The 25409-nt window shown below is 44.9% G+C and overlaps 1 protein-coding gene across 2 annotated transcripts in view; it reads right to left on the bottom strand.

Moving 5' to 3' along the window:
* GSK3B (glycogen synthase kinase 3 beta) overlaps positions 1-12809 on the bottom strand; it is a 141911-nt gene extending 129102 nt beyond the window's left edge. For both annotated transcript variants that reach the window (XM_005143029.3, XM_005143028.4), the window contains exon 1: positions 12584-12809. In XM_005143029.3, coding sequence (XP_005143086.1) covers positions 12584-12671 — 88 coding nt within the window. In that variant the 5' untranslated portion in view covers positions 12672-12809. The remainder of the gene's footprint in view (positions 1-12583) is intronic.
* Between the last annotated feature and the right edge of the window lie 12600 nt (positions 12810-25409).

Here is a 25409-nt window from a genome sequence, read left to right as displayed (position 1 = left end):
CTGTGAAAACCAGCACAGACAATATAAAGACGTTTCATTTGTAAGAACAGACATACTGTGTCAAATCAAGACATAGCCTCGTCCATTTTCCTGTCTTTGAGAGCAACCATAAGCAAACACCCAATGAATAACACCACAGCAATTAACAGGAGTTATACATAGATACACGCCTTAAATTACATATACAAGTCATATTTTAAGCACATTCAGTAACTAACAATAAATTATATCACTCTCCACCGCTGCATCTTGTCCATATATCAGTCTATAGGAGCAAAGAGCTCTCAGCTGCATAAAGCCAAAAAAACAAAACGATGTTCTGATTGGATTACTGGAGGAAAAGATTAATAGTACTGCCTAAAAGCACAAACTGAAGTTTTTAGTGGATGATGAGCTTTAAACAAGCACTTCCATGCCACACCGTTCACTCCATGTACCAGCATGTTCCACGGCTGATCTCCTTTTAAGAGGTTTCAGTTATGTGGTCTACGGATCTTTTTCTTCGAACAGGCACAGGGTGGGTCACTTTGTAGGAATCTGAGTACCATATGTTTTTAAAGGGCAGTATTGAATAACTTCAAGAGGATTTCAGCTATTTCTCATTCAGTAGCACAAAGGAATACTTTTTTCTTAACAGTATGCTAAGATGAAGCAGAAGTGATTCAAAACTGCACCAGCATTCCCGCATTCTACAGGAGAAAATACGCTCTTGAACTTCCAACAGCATCACCAACTCACAAGTCACATCACCCAACTTCCAATATGGCACTATAGTTCAGCTCCATTTTTCACACCATCTGGAGAGTTACACATCACATAGTTTATCTCAGGACATCCAAAGAGATACACTTCACGAAAGAGAACACTTCATATGTCATTTACAAATCTGGTAGAATGTTAGTATTATTGCATTAGATCTTTGTATTTTCATTTAAAGACAGGCAAAAGTATTATGAGGCAGTTGTATACTTAAGGTTTAATGACTTACTTTCCATACAAGCACAAAACTAGTAACAAACATGGCAGAGTTGATTCCACACACAGAATAATTGTATGTAGGGTTGAAGAAAATGGTAAGAAACAGCAATGGTCAAATAATCACTACCCGACTTGCTGTGTGTTTAACTATGAATGGGCTTCACAGCAATACAGCCAGCATGAGAAATCAAAGTAAAACAGCACAAGGGATGCCCAGAGCAATACAAGGGATTTCAACAAACAGATCTCCAGGAGTTCAGTAACATCTGTTCTCTTCAGTGTCAGCTGAAAAATCATTATTCCTCTTCATCTGCAGACAAATTCCCCACCTCTTTGTTAGCTATCAAAATCCTGGACATTACCTGCATTTTTAGAAATACTCACCTTTGTTCTCTGCTCAGAAATAACAGCTCTTTTGAATACACTACAGCCAAAAGTAATTGCTTCTATAGAGTATTAAAGGGTTTTGCTATGGGACTATGTACAACAGTCTTCTAGAAAGTCTAGTCCTCCATGCTGATACTTTGTTCTCCTTACTGCATAAACACCCTGAATTGGTTTTACTATTTAATGGACTACCAGCCTTTTTCTCTCTTCCCTGATTCCCCCCATCCCAAGAATTACCTGAATCATTCCCACAGACTCAAGGCATACCTGCAAAGTACTAGGTGAGAGCTGCTCACCTCCACAGATGAATCCATCCACCAGCAAATCCCAGTGCACCACGACTTTGGGACCTCACCAGAAACACAGCAGTACACAAGAATGCTGGGAGAGGTGAAAGCACCACAGAACAAAAGACACCAGGTGGCACAGTAAGTGTGAACAGCCAAAATATGCAAGGTAAAAATCTATGTGCTACCAGTCTTCCCAGAAGCTCAAACAAGAATATCATGAGCAGCTTTGAAGTTCTGTACTTTTGTACTCACACACTACTAAGCTGCAAAATCAACCTACCCAAAATTTATAACGAGAAAAGGCTGCAAGTCCACAGCATTACTGTGAGAGTATATACTACATTAGCAGAAACCTGGCTTGACATACCAACTGCATTATCAAATCTTCATGCTTTTTCCATATTAGTCATACCAACACTACAGAAGAATGGTTCAGCATAATGCTTGAATCACCTAGGCAGTGTCAGAGATTATCATTTCCTTTCAAATAAAACCCCCACACCACCAGATGTACAAGATGAAAAACCTATGGGCATTGAATCCTAGTGTTCAGTACACATTGTTACAGGTTCACTCAACAGTGCTGAAAATACTTGCAAAACTCAAGCACGTCTCAAGCCTCTTCCTCCACCAAAAACTTCAACACTTCTTGAATGAAAATAAAGTCTTATTTTAAAGTCACATAGCAAATATGTCTTTATCTGAACACTAACCTCTTGCAAGTTTTAAAACCTCTCAATGTTACAACCACATACGTTGTCAAGTTTTTGTGTGTATCAGATCAAAATCCCATTTCCTACCTTACCAGTAAGTTATTTAACAATTGGCTAACAATCTGCAACCAGGAGAAAATTCTCCTATCATCACAACACTCAAAGGGAAAAAGGCGTTTAGAGTTATAGAAGACCACACAATAGGTTCCAACGCTGCTTCTTTTAGGGCCCCCTTGGCAGCATCAAAATTAAATGTTAACGCTAGTGGGACAGGACATTCCCAAGTCACAGAATACATCATGTGAAGTCAAATGAGAAACAGGCTCACTGTTTCTGACAAAACAATTATTGTTGAAGTATTACAACATTACTCCCAAGTTTGGGTTGCAGAAATGTAAGTGGTCAACCTAGAGCTGGCTATTTTTAAGAACATTTTTAAGCAATCTGTAAAGACTTTAAAGCAGAAGCTCTAAAGCTAAGCCTTCACAAATGGTCTAGGTTCAACTTCCAGATCTCAGAAACCTACATCATCTCCTCCTCTCCATATCACATTTCTGACAACATCTATGTGTCTCTCTCCACTCACAAATACATGTAAAAAGTAATAGAGTAAAAGCAGCTGCTAGGACAACTTATCATGATTTATTCTCATCTGGAATCTACTTATTTTGTCCCTATCTGCTAGGAACCCCATCTGAATTCCAGTTGCTCTTCAGAAAAAATAAACCAAACCAACCATCCCAAACACCCTATATAAAAAAAAAAGGACAAAACACACACCAGATGCACCCACCCCAATGTCCAAATAAACTCAAAGGTATTTGCAGCTACTATGTAGTTTGAAGCAACTCCAGAAGAAATGTGGATTTTGTAATTACAGCACCAGGTAAGAATAAAATCAAAAAGGCTTCCAATAGATTTTTTTAAATGCAGGCAGCATCATTGTCTCAATGAGCACTGCTGAAGAATCAGAATTATGAGACGTTACTACATAGCATAAAGATCTCTGCATTGCTCCCTTTTAGACTTAGTCTACCATAATAAAAACTTAGTCAATCCTGAACTGCTGAAACATCACCAGTGAAAAAATAACCTAGTGTATTATTAAATAAAAATAACCCACAGGCTATTGCATAAAGCCAAAGCATTGACACTTCACAGAAACCGTTGTTTGTTGCCTCATTAATATCTATACCTGTCTGCTAAATCCCACAGGCATTTCATATGTGCCATTGTTCTTTTGCTGTCGCATAGCAATGCCCTTGTCAGCTTCCATGGACACCGAAAGTCAGTAGCTCCAGCCAAAGAGAAGCTTCAGTTCATCAAAATTGAGTCTATCATGAAATACAGACTTGCAGATTTAGTAGTATCATTATCCTACTAAGGTAGGGTCTATTAAGTCAATTACATTTCTAAAACACCCTCCAACTGAATGACACTCAGAATTCCCTGGTGAACTTTATTACTCAGACATGTCAAGAGTCCATACTCAACTGCCATCCTCATGTCACTTTCATAATCTATACTCAACCCTCAACTAACTGAAGTAAATAAACTAACTGAAGTAAACCTACTTCAGTCTCTGAAACTGAAATCTGATTAGTAAGGTTTCTCCATTCTCTGAAGAACACAGGAAAAAACACCTTAACCTGCAACACTACAAATACCCATGGCTCCCAAGCCAGTACATACAATCATGAGTAAGATTAGGAGTGAAATGGTCAACAGATACGATCTTCTCAAGGATAACATTATTTTCCATTTCTTTAGGTTTCAATTGAGCAATTGTATATATAAAGAAAAACCATTCCAAAAGCCTTCCATCTACTCACCTGCAGAAGTATGCCTTGCCAGAAAGCTTTTATTCTCTCAGCAAGGCACAAAACATTCTTTCTGATGCTGATACTCAACCTCCCACAAATGTAGGGAAACTCATTTATGGCTATGGACTTCATTCACAAGGACACAGATTTGTGCCAAATGATTCATGTGTACTTGGCCAACAACCAAGTATTCTGCTTATTTAAGCTGATGAATCTGTGTCCCCTTCCTCCCTCAAGGAAACCCACTCACACAGGTCAATTCACTACATTACTTTTTTATGAAGCACACGAGAGATGGGATCCATATAATAATATAGGTTCTATGAAACTGTTTGCAACAGGGTGTGAATCAGGAAAACCAAACAGATCGGCACTATCAACTGTGACTAAGTAGTTTTTCCTCTTTCTACACTGCAAGAAAATCACATTCTTCTCTGCAGCAAGTCACATTTTAATCTTTCTGCATAGCTTATTTTTGGCCTGTCTGAAAATTAAAGAATTGCCCACATTCCTGGCAAAGTTACCTCTTTGAACTACAGAGCTTGTAGCCAACAAGACTTACATTCCTACTAAAAAAGTCAGAAGAGATGATGTTCTACAGTTGTGGCTGTAAGAAGTCTGCCTTGGTTGGAAAAATTCAACTGCTGCTTCCCTTCTGGTTATAACTTCAGAGCCAACACTCAACTTCTCTCCTTCTAAGTGCTCTGATTCAAAAGCCTGTGGTAAATTTTGCCACTACACATGAACACTTAAGTTCGTGCAGGCACAGCAGCACAGTCCCACGCACCCTCTACAGCATTACTTATCCAGTGGTATCAACCAGGAACATCTTCCTTCCCCTTCTGACCAGCAAATCTCTTACTATATTCATCTACTTTCAGGCACTTGGGACCACTAATAGGTTTCTTCAAATCCGCCCAAATGCCAGAAAAGACACGCTGAGCCATGTAACCACACATTCCTGTGATATATGATGTTTAAAGGATGCTTTCCAGCCTCAGAATCAACAAAGGTTATCTAAACAAATGAAAAATACTAGCAGCTATTCTAAATAATTCAACTCAACCTTACCATAATACCAGCATAGCAGTCATTCACTACTTTCAACATGCCTACATTGGTCACTGCAACCTACAAAGCAAGATACTTGGCCCTAGTTCAGATCTAACACAAAGTTACAAAACTGTATTTTTCTTAGCTCTAAATTCTTACCTACAAGGAGGCTAAAGCGAACATGGAAAATACTTGTCAACTCCCTTTAGCCAGGTTAGCATCAACTCACTAGTCCAGTGCATGTGCAGGCAGTACTGGTAGAAAAATCAAGTTAACAACCCGTCAGCTGATGAGGCTCAGCCAGAAAACACTGGGTCCACCTTTATGGAGAAGTAGCAATACTCTTAACAAGGACTGATGTCATCCCTCCAGAAGGAGCTGTTGCCCTGTATGCCTTTTGTTTAAAGAGAAAAGGCCCACAGTGCTTTGACACTGACAAGCTATCTTACCAGCTTCTTCCATTACAAGACACTAGGTGAGAACACAAATTGCCTTAAATGCTTAGATCTACTTCCTGTCTGCAAGAGATAAAAGTACAGAATGAACTGCTTTGCTTTATTTTCTTTTCTGAACAACAGACAAGTCATCTGTGGCAGAAGCACCTAATGAAAAGATTCTTTGATAGCACTGATCATACAAGAAAAAAATCACTGCCCGCTTCTGTTAAGAGGCACATCAGTCTGACTTCCAGCATCCACATTTCTGACAATCCTCAGAGGGATCTAGAAATGATTCCAGTAAGGTCTCCAACATGGAATTCTGTTGAAATCACCTTGTATCATCTCATCTCTCCTCCTGCACAGACCAGACATCACACAGCGGCACTGTTAGATATAGGACTGAGTTGCACATGTGCTGTTACACCAAGATAAATGACCCTCTCTCTATGGCATGGTAAGCCAGTACCAATAGGAGCAAGAGGGATCCTGAAGATTTGGTGAGAGCAGTTCTTCTACCTATAGCCATTATGAAAATCTAGTTTGCTAAAGCCTCAGTTTGTTTTATTTTAAGCTTCTGTTACATGAGATACAGCAGCACTGACCAGGAACACTTAGTCTGAGCATGTCTATGATGTGTTAGCCATTTCTCACAGGGTTTATCTTGCTACCATGTCTCACACCTTTCTCACCTTAAGACCAGATTGCTGCAATGCACTAAATATATGGTTACAATTTAATTCAAAAATACAAAGTGGCATAGACCAACACATCTCCAAACTTATATCTTCCCCATGGCTTTATGCAGCAGCCAGCAACAATCTCCATCAGATGAGAAGTGCCAAGGGGGTTCATAGTTCTAAAGAGGGGGATTGTCCTGTACAGCAGTCTATGGGTTTTAGCCTTTATGTCTGAGGGAGTATCTTGTAAAAGCTGTAATTAGCATTTTTTTTCAACATACATAAGTAAGAGAGCACCTAAAATGCATCTAAAAGCATGGCTTAGTGAAAGAAGTGCTGACAAGACAAAATCTAGGGGTTTATATGGACTTGGGTCAAAGAAAAACGAGGAGAGCTGTTCTGCAAGGCATTTAAACTTGCAATAAGCTCCTTTTCAGAGCTGCTTGACTTTAAAAGTTTTGTTTGTCTTTCAAGGCTGCTCTGATCTGATGCTCATTAAATTCAGAAAGCAGCCAAGTAGCTCCACCAGCCATAGAGCTTCTGCAGGAGACAGCCACTTTAGCACTTCCCACACTAGCTATGGGTGACTAAAGAGTCCTCAGAGTAAAGTTAATTTCTTTTTTTCTTTTTTTTTTTAACAAAAAACAAAAGGGAAAGAACTCCAGAAAAAATGTCTTAAGTCTATAGAAAATTCTGGAAACTCAAAGACAACAGACATGATTTAAAATGGAACTCATCACGTCATTCAAAACAAAGAGACTCCCAAAAGCTTGAACCAAGAGGCTGCAAATGCTATCCAACCACCTTGCATATTATAGCTAAGGTGTTCAGATAACTAAGGGGTGTAGCATTAATTCATTTCATAAAATGCTAGCTCTGGTCACAGCGCAAAGCTTTAACTGCCTTTCAGAATCATCTTCACTCATCTATCCAGTTCAAGAAAGACCATGGGGTGAGGGAACAGCAACAGGCAATATCCCACAGATTTGTATCATTATGAAGGCCTGTGATGAGTAAACTGGACATCAATATTGTGGAAAATCCTTTATATTCTATCCAATGAGTGCTTAAAGATAGATCAAAATTAAAGAACTCTGGGGGCAGTAAAGCAAAATCCTTCAGTAATATAGGCCAAGGAAGTACTTCTTTCCTCAACCCCAAGAAAAAAAATACATGGTACATAAACCATCACTGCTTTGTGATACCTACAAGATCCTATCAAGTTAACAGACAAAGCAGTACCGCAACTTCCAGAGCCAGGATGCATACACACAAGGAATATGCTCCATTACACCATGAGATATACAGCTGTGTAAATATGTGAACAGGACTGTTAAATACTGCTAAGAAACACAAAAGGTAAATCAAGTGATACTACATTGCGGGTCATCTCCAAGAAGCACTGTAGGAAGCATGCTGAACAATGATGGAATAAGAAAAGGTTCAGGATAAACAACCAACCCAGGGAAATAAGACATGGGGGACGCAATAGAATAATGAATTGAATTATCATTTGACGGGTTCCATTGGCAGGCCTCACTTTTTTTATTCGTTATTTTTCTGCTCAACTACCCCTAATGACACAAATAAGCCGAAAATAGTTTGTCAGCATTAGAATTCAGTACAGCAGACAGCTGGTTCATTCCTTTTCAGACTGCAAGGATGATTTTGGGGCTCTATAGCATGAGACACTTTTCCCTGTTGCATACATGGTCATTAGCTGACCCCAGAAGTGCAGTTTGTTCAAGTTTAGGCACAAGGAAAGCTGCTCACCCAGCAGCACTCAGGGTTGCACAGGGCTAGAACCAGTGATGGCCAGACACAGACCACGCAGCAGGCTTCTGGAAAGGAGCGATCTTCCCCTCTCCAGCAAGGAGAGCAGGATGGGTGGCTTCCAGTTTCTGAAACCAACTAGGCAGAAACTGCTATCAAAGCAATAGGGCCCTACCCTAACTGGGTTGAGAAACAGAAGGTGGCATTATCTCAATTGTTTCACCAGTTTCAACAGCCCCACTCATTCCTTCACACTGAAGTTGGCCAGGGTGCTCTATTCCCAACATTCTTCCATACACCTACCTGGACACCACAGTGTATAAAACCGTCACATACATGTCACATGCTACCTAAAACTCAGCCACTTTTTATGTCCTGGCTTGTGCAGTGGTTACCAGCAGAGCAGTAAACTCTCAGTCTTTATTCCTTTATGAACCACTTCTTAAAGTGCCATTACGCTAACAAAAGTAGCATCACACTCAAATGCCAGCAATAGAACCATGTGTGAACAGTACACAGCAATATAGGTTTAGCAAGCTATTGTGCTTTCAGGAGATTAGAGTACAAAAAACAGTGAATCCAAGAAGAAACAAAAAACAAACAAAAAAACCCCAAACAAATAAAAAAAACCAAACAAAAAACCCAAAACCTTAACAAAAATCACTGGCACCACTGACACATTCTTCAGAGTCCAAAATGAATTATTACAAGATTGTCCTTTAGATTTTGCAACCAAGAATAAGCACACAACATCAGAATTAGCTAAAGCAAATCAAATTGCCTTCCTCACCCTCCAACTGAACAAATTCTGCATAACCAACTACAGAACCACGACACACATGGAGCAAAACCTCTTCGTGGCAAGCATCAGCCATGACATTATTTACTGCAGACAACAAGATAATTGGCTGCAGTTAGGATAAGTATTGCTGTCTACAGAGACATGGTGTTACTTGAAAACACTCATTTTCCAGAAGCTCAGGGAAGTGGAAAGAAAAAAAATACTAAAAAAAAAATAAATCAATTCCACGGTCATTAGATGAAAATCCTCGAATTGCAAACTTCAAAACTTCTATTTTTATACAGATATTTTTGGTCATGTGTTGCATGGCTACCCTTTATGTTTCAGGATTATTTTTCCCCACTTAGGAAACAATGTACATCTGGAAGCAATGCAACAACAACTAGGTGAAGAACAAAAGAAAGCTTTAAGCTCATATCTCTTCTCCTATACTACAACCAGCAGACTGATAGTATCAGCAAGGGGAAAACTGGAAGCTCAGCTCCCTCCTTTTGAGGGACAGGCTCAACATGAGGAGTACATGCACTTTTTGTGTGTGCACTGAAAGCCTACAAACCCAGCAATAGACCAAGAATAACCTACTTGAGAATACCTTCAATGCAGAAATCCATATGGTGGGCTGGAAAGAATGGTGAAGTGATTTCAAAACCACCAAAATATTAATAGAGAAAAGAAAAATAATCAGATTTCAGAAGGTACTCTTGATGCTGGTATGGCTTGAAAGAGATACAAAAAGGCCACAGGGTTCCTACTCTTGCAGAGATGTTAAAACCCTTGTAATGTCAATTACAGAGCAATGAGAGCAGCATGCATGACAAGTCATCTTTCCCAACAGCCAGAACAGAAGCAGCTGTAGGTTATCTCCCATCCTTTCACTCAAGGATCAAGCTTTCTTACCAACTTCTGAGAACAAAGTCTCATAAATTAAGTCTAATAAATTATAAAGGGAAGAGATGAAAAATCCTTATTCACTCTTTCTCCCCCATGTACCTCAGAGAAAAGCAATCACCCTATGCTTCTAGTACTGCTCCTCCCAGGTAACACAAGGATCAGAGAGCCTTCCTCCACTACTTTATCAATCTGTTCCTCCACACCTGGATCCATCCTTCCTAGGTAACTGTTGCAGTGCTCAGGCAGAAGCAGCAACAGCTGCAGAGACACCAGAACAAGAGTGACCTCATAATTAAATTTCACCACTACTCTGGGCTTACAATAAAGCAAAAAGGTTGGCACAAAACAAGTCAGGTTTTGTTCCCTGATGACTTGAAGAAGACCTGTACCAAGAAAGAGGTAATAAAGATGCATGAGAGACTCAAAAGATACCAAACCATCAATTTTCACTCACCTCACAAGGACCCTTTTGTCCCAACTTTCACTTGAAAGGGCTCAGAATGTAACCAAGTTTCAGTAAATACACAGCAAAATGAAAGAGCCAAGCAAACTCCTAGCTCACCACACAAGTGATCTTCCTCAACGCCCCCCCCCATCAAGCACTCAATACTGGCACTAGATAATTTGCTACATCATTCCATAGATGCTATTCATAAGAATTCATGAGAACCAGACAAATACAACGCTTTTTGACACCCAGATATTTTTTTTACTCTTACAAAGCAAAAGGAAAAAAAAAAAGGAAAAAAAAAGAAAAATAAAAGTTAACTTTGTGGCCTGTCTTGCATGGATGGATTAACTGAAAATTTCAACTGCATTTCCCATAGAGTCCTTGTCTGTGGTTCTCTTGCTTTGTTCTGACATCTTTTTCCAGACAGCAGAAGGACCAGGAGCACATGACTAGAGCGACTGTGGGGGTTATCGCATACGGCCTTTGTTTCTCCCTCGGTGTTATACACTTGGGATTGAATCATATTTGCAAACTTGTTAGTCTGCATCAGTTAGCACCCTCTTTACAGGCAAGCATCTGTCTAGTCTCTGACCTCACATAAACGGAGGGAAAGGAGCATCAACGACCTTTCAAGAATCGAGCTATAGAGCTTGAATAAGACAAATACTGCTGCTGAGCATGACAGGTCTAGGTCTCACTTGGTTTAGACAGCTACCTGCAGAAATACTGATCAACAAAACCTGCTTCCTATTCCACATGTACATAAAGTAAATCAGTAAATTAAAATGGAGTCACCCGCGGGTTTTCTCCATACAAATCAAGAATCCTTAATAAACACTAATGCTGGACCTGACAAAACATATGCCCTTATGGTGCTAACGTGGGTTAACTGCACCCATGGTTTTTTGAATGCTGCAGGCACGCTGATCATGCAGATACAAGGTAGGCTACAGACCCTGAGCCAAACGCTCTCTTCAAGTCTTCAACCGCAGTGGAAGACATTTCAGTGCAGAAAACCGGGAGAATTCCTCATCTGTCAGAAAGCTCACAATCCTACAGTGCTTTGGCATGAAACACACAAACCAATGGGCTATATCTACACACATGCACACACAGAGCCTTGTCAGGTGTGGCTGCACGCAAGGATCAAATACATCAATCGAGTGGTCACACATATCAAGCATTCTTGGTCCCATAAAGATGCCACCCTACATTTCTATAAGAAAAAGGAAAATACCCCTGTAAACTACACTATTATTAGGAATCTGGAAGTACAATTAATGTTAATGGGAACATATTCAAACCAGGAGTTAAGACATTCTCTATTATAATCAATTAGCCCATCTTAAGCAACTCAGAACAGGCCCTATTCCATCTGCACTGTACATTTGTTCAGATTTAATACATATTTTTATTTCACATACACCAGCTAATCTTACAAACTTGGATACAAAAGATGAGCACGTATTAAACACAATTTCCAACACACCTGTGCAGAATAAAGCACAAGGCCTCATTCTTAAATATATTCCTCTGATCAGAAGGCTGGAAAAGGCATGGCCAAGCCTGAAATAACTACTCCATAGGCTCACATGTCAAAATAGCCATTTTCTTACCCCCTCGATTGAGCTTTCTCCCAGAGCCTGGAAGATATTAGAAAAGCACCTTTTGTAAGCTCCCCTCCCCGTCCTTTTTTGGTTTTTTTGCCTTTTTTTCCCTTTTTTTTTAATAAAAGGGCTGGGCTAAAAGGTGCTCACACCCGATCTACGGGTGCATGGAAAAAAAATCTTCCAAGCTCTCTTCTTCAGAGCCAGGAGTGTATAAAAAACAACACATAATGAACATTAATGTCACGGCCATACCTGTGTGCCCGCAATTCGCTTCCTCCTTTCAAGGGGGAAATCAAAAGGAAATACACGCTACGGAGCTGCCAATCCGTTTCACAAAGGGGGGGGGGGGGAAGAAAACGGGGGGGGAGGCTTTTTAATTAGCCAGAGGCTGCTTACAACGCTGGCAGCGATCGGGGGCTAAAGAAGAGGACAAACCAGCCGGCATTTTTTTTGTCCAACAGGCCCCAAACGAAGCGGCGGCGTGCGCCTATTCAAGGTTAATGGAGGGGGAAGGGGAGAGAAAGGAGCTGCCTCCGCCGGGGCTGGGGCCGAGCTCTCGATCGCTCTCTCGGCCCCCGGCCGGGCTCCCGCCCGCCGCCCTATCGCCTCAGCGAAGGGTGGAAGAGGGGGGGGGGAAAGCCCCGTCAGGGCTGGACGGACAGACACCCACCCGCGCAGGGCGGCAGGATACTCACGGCTAACTTTCATGCTGCCGAAGGCCGAGGGCTGCTGCACCGGCTTGCAGCTCTCCGCGAAGGAGGTGGTCCTGGGCCGCCCGGACATGGTTCTCCCGCTCCTACTGTGCCCCGATCACCGCTCTCTTCCTGCCTTTCCCCCTCCTCCGCCTCGCCCCGGCGGGCCCGTCTGCCGCTCCCTCGCTCGCTCAGCTGGAGGAGACGGGCGGCACTCGCCACATGAAACGCCGGGGTCCCCCCTTCCCCCCCCCCCCGGGGAAGCCCCCTCCCCTCGCGGTCTCTGTCGCGCTCGGCGGCGGCTGCTGCTTCTCCTTCGTGTTCCTCTTCTTCCTCACGCCGCCCGTTCCTCACAAAACCATCCTTCCCGGCAGCGCCGGTGGCTCCGAGAGCTGCCTCCGCCCAGTCCGCAGCCCCCCCGGGCCGGCGCCGCTCCCGCTCCCGGCCGCGAGCGAGGGGGGTTGGCTAGGCCTCGCTGCCCCCACCCCGGGCGCCAGTCACATGGGGCGGCGGCTCACGGCCCGGCTCCTCTGACCCCGCCGCTGCGTCTCTTGGGGTTTTTTATCCCCTTTTCCGCTTTTTTCTTCCCCTTCTTTTCCTTCCTCCTCTTTCTGCCCCCCTCCCCTCTCCTTTCCTTCACCTCGCCTCTGAGGGAGGCGGCAGCGAACGGGACTATTTTTTCCCCGGCGGCGGAGGGATCTCTGGGCTCCAAATCCGCCGACTAGAGGCGATGCGACCGCTCGCAAGGGGATCCGGCAGTGGCGGCGGGATCCGCGGCGGGCGGAGCAGGGGTGAAGCGGCCCCGGCGGCCTCGCTCGCTCACGAAGGCTTCTCAGTGCGGCGCTGAGGCGGCGGCTCCGGCGCGGCTCCTCATTGCGCCCGCAGGGGCAGCTGGCGGCGAATCAGGCTGGGGACGCTGCACTGCGGGAGGTGGCCGGCGGCGGTGGCGCAGGCCATGACGACGGCGACGGCTCCGCGATTCCTCAGCCGGCTTCAGAGCGCGGACGGCGGCGGTTAGTGCTGCTTCCCCGGGCGCCCAAGGCACATGGGACTCGCCCGCCCGGCTGAAGCCTCCTGCCGCTCCCTCCCGGCGCTGCCTGCCTCCTGCCGGGCCCCCCTCCCTGTTTGTGCCGATCAGTCCCTTTGTCCCCGCTGCTGCCTCCGCTGCGTGCCGGGCTCCTGCTGCTGCGCTCTGTGTGTGCGCCAAAGCCGCGCAGCCGCCTATGCCTGTCGCCGCCCTACGCTGCGGAATGGCCGTAAACGCCTTCAGTGAATACCCAGCCGAAGAGTCCGACGCATTCGTTAGACCCCAGCCCGAGGTCCTCACGGAAACATCCGAGCGTCCTCGGGACCAATCCCGAGGTCGTTACGGAAACGCCTGTAACCAATCAGGAAGCCATTACGGGCGCAGCCGAGTCTCCCCGAAGTAAAACGGAGACCCAATCGGAAAGCGCTGCCACCGCCCTAGCAGCGAGCTCGGCAGCCAATAGGAAGGAGCCATCTCTTCCGGCTATTGCCGGGCCGAGCCGAAGCGTGAGAGCCAATCAGAGGGCGCGCTGCCGCCGTCACGCAGCCCTGGGACGGGTTCAAGCCCGAGGCGGAGCCCGAGCGCGGGCTCCCATTGGCTGCCGGCGATGAGGCGGCCCGCTGACGTCATAGAGCTCTCCGCCACCGGCCAATCCGGGAGCCCGTTGGGGCATGGCCGCTCACCTTTATGACCTCACCGTGCGCTGACGGCGGGGGGGGGGGGTGTGCGGTGCGCATGCTCAGTGCGGCACTAAGGGCCGGCAGCCACCGCCCCGCTGGCTGGAACACCCGTACCACACACCCGGAGGTGGCTTCTGGCTCTGAGGCCGCTTGGGCGGAGAGGAGCCGGGGGAGAGGCGCAGAGTTCCCAGCCTGGTTTGGGTTGAAGGGACCTTAAAGTGCATCCAGTTCCAACCCCTGCTACAGGCAGGACACCTTCCACTAGAGCAGGTTGTTCCAAGCCCCTGTGTCCAACCTGGCCTTGAACACTGCCAGGGATGGGGCAGCCACAGCTGCTCTGGGCACCCTGTGCCAGTGCCTCACCACTCTCTCTTGGTTTGTGCCTGAAACTGTCAGGGATTGAGGTCAGCCCCTCATCAAGCTGGTATTAGGGTTCAGTGTTTGGACCAGTGTTGTTTAATATCTTTATCAGTGATCTAGATGAGGGGATCGAGGGTACCCTCAGTACATTTGCAGATGACACCAAATTGGATGGGAGTGCTGGTCTCCTGAAGGACAGGAAGGCCCTGCACAGGGATCTGGACAGGCTGGATCAAATGGGCTGTGGCCAATGTGATGAGGTTCAACAGGCAAAGTGCTGGATCCTGCACCTGGGCAACAACAATCCCACACAAGGCTCCAGGCTTGGGGAAGAGCAGCTGGAAAGCTGCTCATAGAAAAGGACCTGGTCTCATGGTTTAAATCAAGTCCACACACAGCTCGTTCATTCACTCCCCCCCTTCGCTCCCCCAACTCCCGGAGAGTTAGGAAGGAGAATCCAAAGAATGTAGCCCCCAAGGATTGAGATAAGAACAGTTGAATAGCTAAGGTATAACACAAATCACTGCTGCCATTACTACTACAAATAATAATGATAAAGCCAATAACAAGTGAAGAGAATACAACACCTCACCAGCCACCGACCCATTAACTCACCCCAACCTGCCCGACCGAGCACCGACCAATACCTCCTCCATGCCCCAGAGCTCCAGCCCTTCTGGGTCTCTCCCAGTTACATCCTGGGTATGATGTGCTATGGTATGGAATACCTCTTTGGCCAGCCTGGGTCAGGTGTCCTGTCTCTCCTTCCTCCTGGCCTCCCCTCCTCCCTGGCAGAGCATGAGCTCAGAAAAGGCCTTGGACAAACCAAACATTTGAGCAGTAACTCAAAACACACTTGCTATCAGCAACTGTTCTCAGCCTGAAAGTCAAAACACAGCACTGCACCAGCTACCGAGAAGGAGAAAAATGACTGCTACTGCTCAAACCGGGACACCTGGGAATGCTGATTGATGGAGCTGAACATGAGCAGCTTGTGCCCAGGCAGCTGAGAAGGCCAACAGCATCCTGTGTAGCATAGCCAGCAGGGCCAGGGCAGTGATCACCCCCCTGTATTGGGCACCGATGAAGCTGCACCCCTCACTACAAGAAAGACATGGAGGTGCTGGAGTGGGGCCAGAGAAGGGCAATGGAGCTGGTACAGGGCCTGGAGCACAGTGTGATGGGGAATGGCTGAAGGACCTGGGAGGTTCAGTCTGGAGAAGAGAAGGCTCAGGGGGAACTTTATTGCTCCCTACAACAGCCTGACAGGAGGATGGAGTGAGATGGGGGTTGGTCTCCTCTCCCAGGTAACAAGAGATAGGGCAAGAGACCTCAAGTTGAGCCAGGGGAGACTGGCTATTAGGAAGGAATTGTGACACAAAAAGGTTTTGCGCTGGAACAGGCTGCCCAGTGCAGTGCTGGAGTCACCATCCCCACAAGTGTTCACACACCATGTAGACAAGGCCCCCCGTGACATTGGTTAGTGGTGGCCTGTCAGTGCTGGGGAACAGTTGGACTTGATGAGCTTAAAGGTCTTTTCCAACTGAGTTGATTCTGTGATTCAGTGGAAGACAATGACATTGAACCAGCTGTTGCTACCATGTTGTTGTCTGTAGGCCTGTGGTGTGGTTGGTGGGAACCTTCAGCAGCTGTAGGAGAGGAGCACAGTGTGGTGAGCTGGCTTGTTATAAAGATACGGCACCAGCACACTGGAAGTGGCACATGGAGTGATGGTAAAGCTGTTCTTCAGAAACTGGGCAGAGCGATGAAGATAGAAGATCAACACTCCTAGAAAACTCTCCCTATTCAGCTGTTATCAGCAAGACAGGAAACACAGTTTGTTAGAGCTACTAAACTGGCCCTTACATCCAGTGCCACCACGAGTGCATTGAGCTTGGCCCTGGCCAGAGTCCAGGCACTGTTCTGGAAGAGCTTGTACTTCAGGGCTCTGAAGCACCCCTGGGGCATCAGTTCCCAGCCCTGCCAAAGCAGGCGCTGGAGTATTGCTGCCTGCTGTGACCTCAGTAAAGATCCTCAGCAGTCCTCAACAGAAATCGAGCACCACTTGCTTATGCCATTAAAAAAAGTGTTCTTGCCAGAATAGTTTATACCACAAACAAAGTAACTTGGACTAGCAGAAACACTCCTTGACAGTGTTAGATTCTAAGAGCTGCTGGCACCCAAATATTGCCAGATTTACTTTTACTTCTTCCCACTGCCATTCTGAACCAGCTTGCTATGTGAGCAAGCTAAGCTAAGATTTATCCCTTACAAGAGCTGTTTTCCAAAGCAGAAAACAAATACAGTCTCTCTAAATGGCCTTGTTCAGCAGTTTGCTGCTCCAGGGTCCTCAGTTTGCTGTAAACCTTTTTTTTCCTGTCAAATAAATAATATCTTTACCTACTACAAAGGACCTGGGACTGTTTAAGGTTTGATTCTTCATGAGCTACCTGTGCAGCTCTGTACAGCAGGAAGCTTGACGGTTGAGAGTGGTGTGCCCTAACAAAGACTAAAGACACAGTCTGTAATCACAGTATTGGAGTGGTGCTGCAGCCACCCCACCGCAGTCATCATTCCAGCCCCTCTCTGAGACACCACTGTATCAAACATTGCTGAGGCACAGACTCAATTGGCCATCAGCCATGAAAATGACATCTTCTCTCTTGGTTCAGCACAGCTGTTGAACTCAGCCATGGCTATTTGTCAAAAATTAGGGCTACAGATTGGATTAGTCCTGTAAAGGATGGTCTTGCACAAAAAGACAAAGTAAATATGCAACTAGGCAGTGGCTAGCTCTCCTCTACCTGAAATGCACCACTAGACGTTCTACTTATGAGCTTGAAATTGGGTTTTTTTTTGCCATTGAGCACCAAAATGCCAATGCAAATCACATCATTCTGGCAAAGTTCTTTCAGAAGACTACATAATCAGGAGAACCAACTTGAGAGACAGATGAGTTCTTGTTAACTGAAAAAGTTGGTGATCTGAAAAACAGCAGGGAGGGGAGGGTGAGCTCTTTGCCTTAGCATTTGTTGTTACTCACCATAGTAGTAAATGAAAATCAGACCAATGCATACTTTATACTGACAGTGTCTGCTTGAAAAATGTTCATTCCAGCTTTATAATGAGTCTAGAACCTGAAAATAAAAATGGGAAACCAATTTCATTCACTTACAGAGAACAGGTTTACCTCAGGAAAACAGCTTCCTGCTTGTCCTGTATATGGGATAGCCCATCCCTAAAATCACCCAGTCTCCTCTTCAGTACCAAAACAACCCGTATCAAGCCCAGAACTCTTGGTTGCTGCTAATGCTGCTTTTCTGAATGCCAAGTCTATCCATGCACTTGGGGAATGCACAGGACAAAAATCCCAGCTGCTCTGTTTCCTATTAGGCAATCCTGCCCACATTTCCAAGTAATAATTAACCAACCAACCCTCCAAAGCCTGTCCATTCAAGTCGTAGCGTCTGCTCATCTACTAGGAAACCACACAAGTGTGCTTAAAGGAGGATTATATGTAGTTGAAGGGGTGGGAAACTACAAAGCATCTTCCATTTCTGTTAGTCTTCTCACAGATTCTTTCCTTAGCTAAGTCTACTGGCAGAAAAACCCTCAACCCATGATAAGGGCATCTGTTAATCTTTCATCCTCCATTGCAAAACTGGGCTGACAATTAAAATCATTCGGGAGAGTCATGAGTCTTTTTTAGACTGAAAGGTTCTCTTTTGACAACATCGCAAAGTTCATCTTTATTTTCGGCCCCTCGGCTGATGAAATGACCTCCCTTGAGAATCTGCAAATATAAATAGAATTGACGTTTTCATGATCGGTTTTCACAAGCTTGTATAATCCAGCGTCTCAGGCACTGATATTGTTCCAAACCTGGCTGCAAGGGGCAGGTTTACAGCTGCCGTGTTTCTGTAACAACCGAGTTCCCAGCGACACTGCCTGAAAATAGGAAGCGTCCAATAGGAATTACTGAAGTGTCATCTCTCTGAAATGCCATAAGGTGGCAGTGAATTGGGAAACTGGTGCTATTCCTGGGTAGAACAAAGCTTTAAGGAGCTCAGCGGAAGGGGGGTGGTGGGGTGTGCTTTGTTTGTGTAAGGCTGTTCATTTGTCTGTTTACTTTTCATATATCACCCTAACCATCAAATCCAATCATCTTAATCAGACGCTGAACAGGTCTGCTCCAACATGCACCCATAGACATGTTCCTGCACAGGGAACTCCTGCCTTGTCTTTCTCCATTGCTTCCTTTTTGGGTGCTCTGTAGGAAGATGTTCTGTTTGCTTACCTCGCAGCTCTTCCTTGGTTGTTCCACCAGGAACCATGGTGAGGGGGATACCTCCACAAGCCTCATAAAGAGGCAGTCATTCAAGGCTGTTTGAACTTTTGTTATGCTTTGCAAATCTAAACAATACTAATGGATCTAGCAGTCTTGCATTTAATTCCTTAATATTGCCAGGGGAATTATCCACAGAACAAGCTACTGAGATATTGTAATGGCTTGTCTCTTGTTTGATTGGCGTGGGCTAACTCAATGGCTGTGGTTAAACTTTAACTTTTCTCTTTCTTTTCCAGTGGAAAATCAGAGATTGTAACAGTAATAGATTTACTGACTGCTCAGGCATTAATGATTAGAACAATAAATCCTGAAAAGTGGGTTTGATTTTTGTCCTAGAACAAAATCTGAAGGAATCTGTGTTTAGAACATACCGGTTGCATTTATTTTCCTGAGCTGGATGCGTGTTTTTCATCCTGAGAACCAGGCATTTTGCAATGATTTCCTGTCACAAAATATGTCATCACCAACAGTTGCTTCAGAGAGCAGCAGATGTTTTGCTGATCTGGATGTGTGGGGGTGAACCTGGGCCTTGCAAGGCTCCAGGTAAGTTTGCCAAAACCAATAGAGCCAAGTGGTTTGAACAGTTTCATCTAACAGGAGCTACGGACGACATCCATTTCCCAATTCAGCACAGTGGAACAAGCAGAGACACCAAATACAGGTTCAGGGCAACATTGCGACACATGGAAAACATCAATGACTCACTAGGCGCGCAAATGCATCCTTGTGTGGAAGTCCTCCCTGCTGCACAGGTTTAAGGTTGGTCTTATCCACTGGCTCTTGAAAGAAGCATCGGGTTTCCCACTGTGCCAGGAGAACATCTTGTTCTGTTGGACAGTTTCCCTTGCTCCAGCATTTATTTGGCCACACCTTCTTCATAAATAACCCTGGAAAAACCACAGTGTCCAGAGCCAGAGAAGCTCTGTCATTCCAATGAGCCTTTGACATGTCTTCCAGATATTCATTTCCTGGAAAGCAAAACTTATGCCTGCTTCCTGAGGAGGTTAAAAGAGTTCAAATCTAGAGAATTGTACTTCTGTGTGTATCGTCTCCCTCATATTCGATGCAGACAAGCAGCTCAGACTGACATCCACTTGTTTTCTGTTTGCATTTTCCCACAGCAGGTCTGTCTGTTCCTGTAAAGAGGCTACAAAGAAGCAGATGGGTCATTCCTACAGCAGGAAATCAAAACAACCCCGTTCCCCAGCATTTACTGGGGCTCCCTCTGTGGTACAGTATAGGTAGAAAAGAATATGAATGTCCCATGGTCACTATTTCCTTGCCTCTCCAATCAAGTTCCACACTGTTGAGGAGACTTTAAAATGGCAAAGAGTTAAAGCCAACCTGATCCCTGAGGCCTTCAGACCATTCTAGAAAATCATGTAGGGCTAGGAAGCCTTAATGTGAGACAGGGAATAAGGAGTACTCTTTAGCTGGGCCTTGGTAGACATATGGGAGAGGCATGGGCAGGGGAGAAGACCCAGGCTGGTTTCCAAGCTGTCACAATGATCTAGAAATTGTAGAAGGATGCAAGCACAACAGCCAACAAAGGAGATTTTGGGGTGCTTCCTCCTTCAGACAGTTGGGGGATGTTGCAACAGGGTGATGAGATCTACTGTGCTTTCTCACAAATGCAGGAAAAGGTTTTTCTAGTTCCTATTGAAACAGCTTTGGAAAGAAAGCATTGCATACTGTGCAAGGTGCCAAGAGAAGGAGAAAAAGCCATTGGGAATAGATGTTTGCATCACCAAAGAAGCAAAGAAGGCAGCAGTGCGCCTGGTGGAGCCTGCCTGGGATGCTGTCCTTGCTGAAAGGGCTCCCTGCAGACCAAAATTACCATGCTTAGCTGCAATGAAATGCTCATCCAACTCTTGCTGTCACAGCTGCTTTTACCCAAGTTGAAAACAACTGCATGGGTACAGGTCTCCCCTGCCAGCTCCCTGAGGAAGTATGGGGACAACAGTGCTTGGTGTTTTAAAGCCATTCTTGATATCTACAAGGTAAACTGTGGGGAGTATAATACACTTCTGTCTGCAGAGAGGAATGATTGCTCTGCATTATACAGCATATAGCAAAATGGTTGAATAGAGCTGTGAAACCTTGGCCATTCTACATACATCAGCCACAGTAGTGAACTTGCACTGTTGCTGTATGTCTCACCAATGGACTGAGGGTCCTCAGTTTGGAATTAAAGGTAGTGATTCTCCTCAGAAGCCAGGAGAAAATGCACATTTAATTATGAAGGGGCCAAAAATGTAACAGTATTTTCATTTTGGGTATTGAGTTCTTACCAAGCACTCTAACTGAATTAAGGAGCCTTGTCCCTGCCTGCTCCCTAATCACCATTGCACACTACTTCCTTCATCTTCGGCTTGTAAATGGTTACTAATTGTTGCTGCATCTTGCATTGTACATCTGGTGTTGACAGCTGTCTTGCCCTGAGATGGAAACAGCTGTTTTTAAAAGGAGAGCTCTCTCCCAAATCACTAAAACATCTGGAAAATATGGCATTGAAACTGAGTTATCCAATATAAAAACTTAGCAAGTACATGGACAAGCTAAAGGGTCTGCAAACACAAAGCTTCAAAGTAGGCACAGGAATCATAACAGAAAAGACTCGTGTCTTTAAAACACAAGTCCTGGGTGCTTCCCCTAAAATCACCTATTTCCCCTAGTTCTCTGTGGACTGCTTGACATGGCAAAATCTTTTACACTCTGCACAACAGTGCACACCTCTTAATTTGATCAGACCAACAACCCACATTGCTTTTGCTTCAGCCCTATTACATGTAATTCAAATGCCTTCCTGCAAGGCAGGATTGAGGATCAGGCAGTTATGATCCAGCTGGCTGGAGACAAGAAATAAGCATGAAAACACCAAAAAGCCCTAGAAATCAATGGAAACAATTGCATTCCTTAAATAAAATAATTCCAGAATCTCATTTCCTCCTGAACATTATGTGACCTGATTGTTACAAGCAACCTATTTTTTTCCCCTCCCTGTTTATTTTGTGTATTTAACAGCACTGAGCATACAGTCCATTGTTTTGCTAATGGTCAGCAAAGCTTATCTGCCGATCTGGCCCAGCCGCTGTTGCTCACATGCTACATGTTCTGCAAGATTTGGATGAGCACCCCTCTCAAGCCCTGCAAGAGGCTGCAAGCCAGCAGCAAGAGCAAAGCTGAACTCAACAGGCAACAATGAGTAGGCATATAAGGACACAGAAAGGAAATGGGTGAGCTTAAACGAGGTTAGCATGATTGGAGCAGCAGTCACTCCAAATGACCCCTAAGGAAAGAGCCTACAAGCAGAAAAAGCCCGGCAGGATTAACAATGCCTTTTTATAAAGGAGCCATTTCAGGACATGTGACTTAAGGGAAATGCTACATTTATTTGTTTTTAATTGGACTGGATGCAAGCCATATCAAGCTGATGATGCTGGTCTGAGTTCAAAAGGATCTCCTTTTGCCATGTAGCACAGGAGCAAGGGGACAACACAATTAACAGGAAAGGTGGCCCTTTCAGTAGAAGGAAGTATTTCTAAGTTAAGCAGTTATTGTATATGTCAGGTGCTTAAAGTAGTTTTTTCTAGGCCCTGGAAGGTGGGAGGCTTCTCCAGGAGGTGATTCTAGTTCTCTAGCGGGGTTGCTCTTAAACTTCACCTAGAAGAGCCTCTCTTTTCTCCACACCTACAGAAGGACACTAAAAAGACCTACCTGGTGAGTGGGCTTTGGGGCAAGAAGCCTCCCACTAGGTGACAGAAAGGCAATTGTATTTCTAACTGGACTCTGAATGTCACTGGTGGAGGATATCACTGATGGGCAAGTACCAAGATAATACTGACCCCATCAATATATAGTACTAAACCTCTTTTTTTTTGTAAAGGGCTTGAAACATGGTGTTTGAATTCAAATCACTAAGCGTGGAAGTAAGGGAAGGTTTATAAAACACTCTGAAACATCTTGCCCTGACACAATCATAAACAAGATACTGGACTAGAAGCCAGGGGCTGAGCTGTTTGATAATCAGGGATCATCTCAAAACTCAAGAGTAGTTTATCCTGACAAGAAGAAAATCAAGCAAATGTGGCAGGAGGTGTGCATGGATGAACAAGGAGTTCCTGACTAAACTGACATAAAGTAGAATTGTACAAAAGGTAGAAGCAGGGGTAGGTGACCCAGGAGGAAGCCTTATGGATATGAGTGTCCTTCAGGAGTCCCAGGCCCCTGAGCAAGGGGCCCAAAAGCATTTGAGGAGCTGGCTATTGTCACTGCAAGGCCACTCTTTGAAAGGTCATGGAGAGGTTCCTGAGACCTGCAAGAAAGCAAATATCACTCCTATCATCAAGAAGGGCAAGAAGGAAACTACAATCCAGTCAGCCTCACATCAATCCCTGGAAAGGCAATGGAGTAAGAAGTCATAGAAACCATTTCAAGACACATGAAGAAGGTGGTTGAGTGTAGTCAGCATGGATTTACAAAGGGGAAATCAGGTTTAACCTACTTGAGCATCTTCCACAGCAAGATGACTTGGTTGGTGAATGAAAGCAGTGGATGCTGTTTGCCTTAACTTTAGTAAAGCTTTAGACAGTGTCTCCTGTAACAACCCCATAGACAAGCTGTATGGGTATGCAACAAAGCATGGGTTACAGAAGTGGACAGTGAAGGTGACAGCTCTAGCTGACCATCCTTAAGTAATGGTGGGTTAGACAAGATGATAACCAGAGGTCCCTTCTGTGCTCCACAATCCTGTGATGATTCTCTGACCCACCGCAGCAGTTCCTGGTGTCCTGTATGCTGCCAGTTCTTACACACTGATTTTTCCCTGAGGTTATTATAGATGTTACTGGTGTAATTAATTGTACCAAATGCATATATACCTCCGAGGATGAGGTGGTTATGGAGAAACCTGAACTGAATAGGATAGTCAGAGGAATCATCCACAAACAAAATACAGCAACTAGGAATCATCATGCATGACTGTAAGGTTCTGTATACATGCTTTCAGCAGAACAAGCTATGTATGGGGAGATGGAGGCTGACAGAGTGCACAGGGCAGGGCCAGATGAGAAGTGGAAGATGAGCAACTTATGACAGCCAGTGCTGAGCATGGTGAATAAGCATTTCAGTTTCATTTCCCAGTCTATGGCAACATGAACTGGGCTATTTGTGTAGTGGTCATAAAATTCAAGCCCTAACATTAAGCCCTCTGGATTAAAACAGAGCACCAAGCATGAACAATTACATCAGAGGCAGCATTTTCAAGCTGAGCACCAACAGAATGGAGAAAACACAATTAATGACTGCCTGAGAGAAGTCCAATTTAAATGACCACCCAGGAACATTGAAGCAGAGGCAGCTCTCCAGAGCAGTTGTCCACAAGTTGAACCGTGCGCCTGTCTTTTTAACAGCAGCATTTCCAGTCTCCTCCACAGCATGGCCCTGATACATTTTGTGCACTGAGGCAGGATCCCATTAAGAAAAAGAATGTGATTGTGCCATTAACATCTGTCTTGCAAAAGAAGATTAGAGTTTGTCAAGAATGGTCCTGCCTTGGGGGAAAGAGATGGACTGGAGTTCCCAGATGGCTCCTTGAGGTCCCTTCCAGGACTGTTTTCCACCAAGTCATACATGCCAAAATTAAGCTAAATTAAGTTTGCACTAATTGTTTTAATTCCAGCTTTCCATGACTCCGGAATGCTTGATTTCAGAGCCTTTTCAGCACAGATTACAATGTGCTGCTTTTTAGGATCCTGGTTGGTTTGTTTTAAAGCCAGCTCAACTTAGCAAGAACACTATGATACGCACATCCAGAAGGTTCATTAGCAAGAACAGATCCACCACAAGGACCTCTGACAGGTACTGGCAGAGGCAACCCAGGCGATTATGCCCTCTCCAACTAACAAAGGTAAGGGTGGCAGTAGGAAGAGATTGCTGTGCTGCTAGCCAGCATCAGAGGCTTGCCTTTCAAATCCACATGCTAGCAGCAGATGAGTTGAGAGTTTCAGAACAGCCAGGTTCCCTTCCAAATCCTGGAGAGCAACATGTGCCACCAGGAGCTTTCTGCTTGCTTCCCTGTTCCCCCCAGTCTTACTTTTTCAAGGCCATGGAATAAAAAAACCCAGCTCCTTTGCTACCTCCTTTGCTCCACCATTGTCAAGTCAGATTCCATCCTCTCCCCAACTCTCGCCTTCACTAATTGCATCTCACCTCAAGTCACATCTATACCCCACCTCTGTCCTGCTCCAAGTCATCTGACTTGTCCTACCATCACCTCTACCCTTTCCCCTATTCCCTTGCCTTAATTTTACAACAGCTGCTCCCAGGTCCTGAGCTCTTGGTGCTTTAACCCTTCCCTCTATCCTCATTTATTTTGTTGGTTCAGAAAACAAAGCTCCCCACCTTCCCTTTTCT

Source organism: Melopsittacus undulatus, chromosome 2 (genome assembly GCF_012275295.1).
Source record: "Melopsittacus undulatus isolate bMelUnd1 chromosome 2, bMelUnd1.mat.Z, whole genome shotgun sequence".
NCBI classification, from domain to species: domain Eukaryota; kingdom Metazoa; phylum Chordata; class Aves; order Psittaciformes; family Psittaculidae; genus Melopsittacus; species Melopsittacus undulatus.
This window is presented reverse-complemented; position numbering and strand designations above follow the sequence as displayed.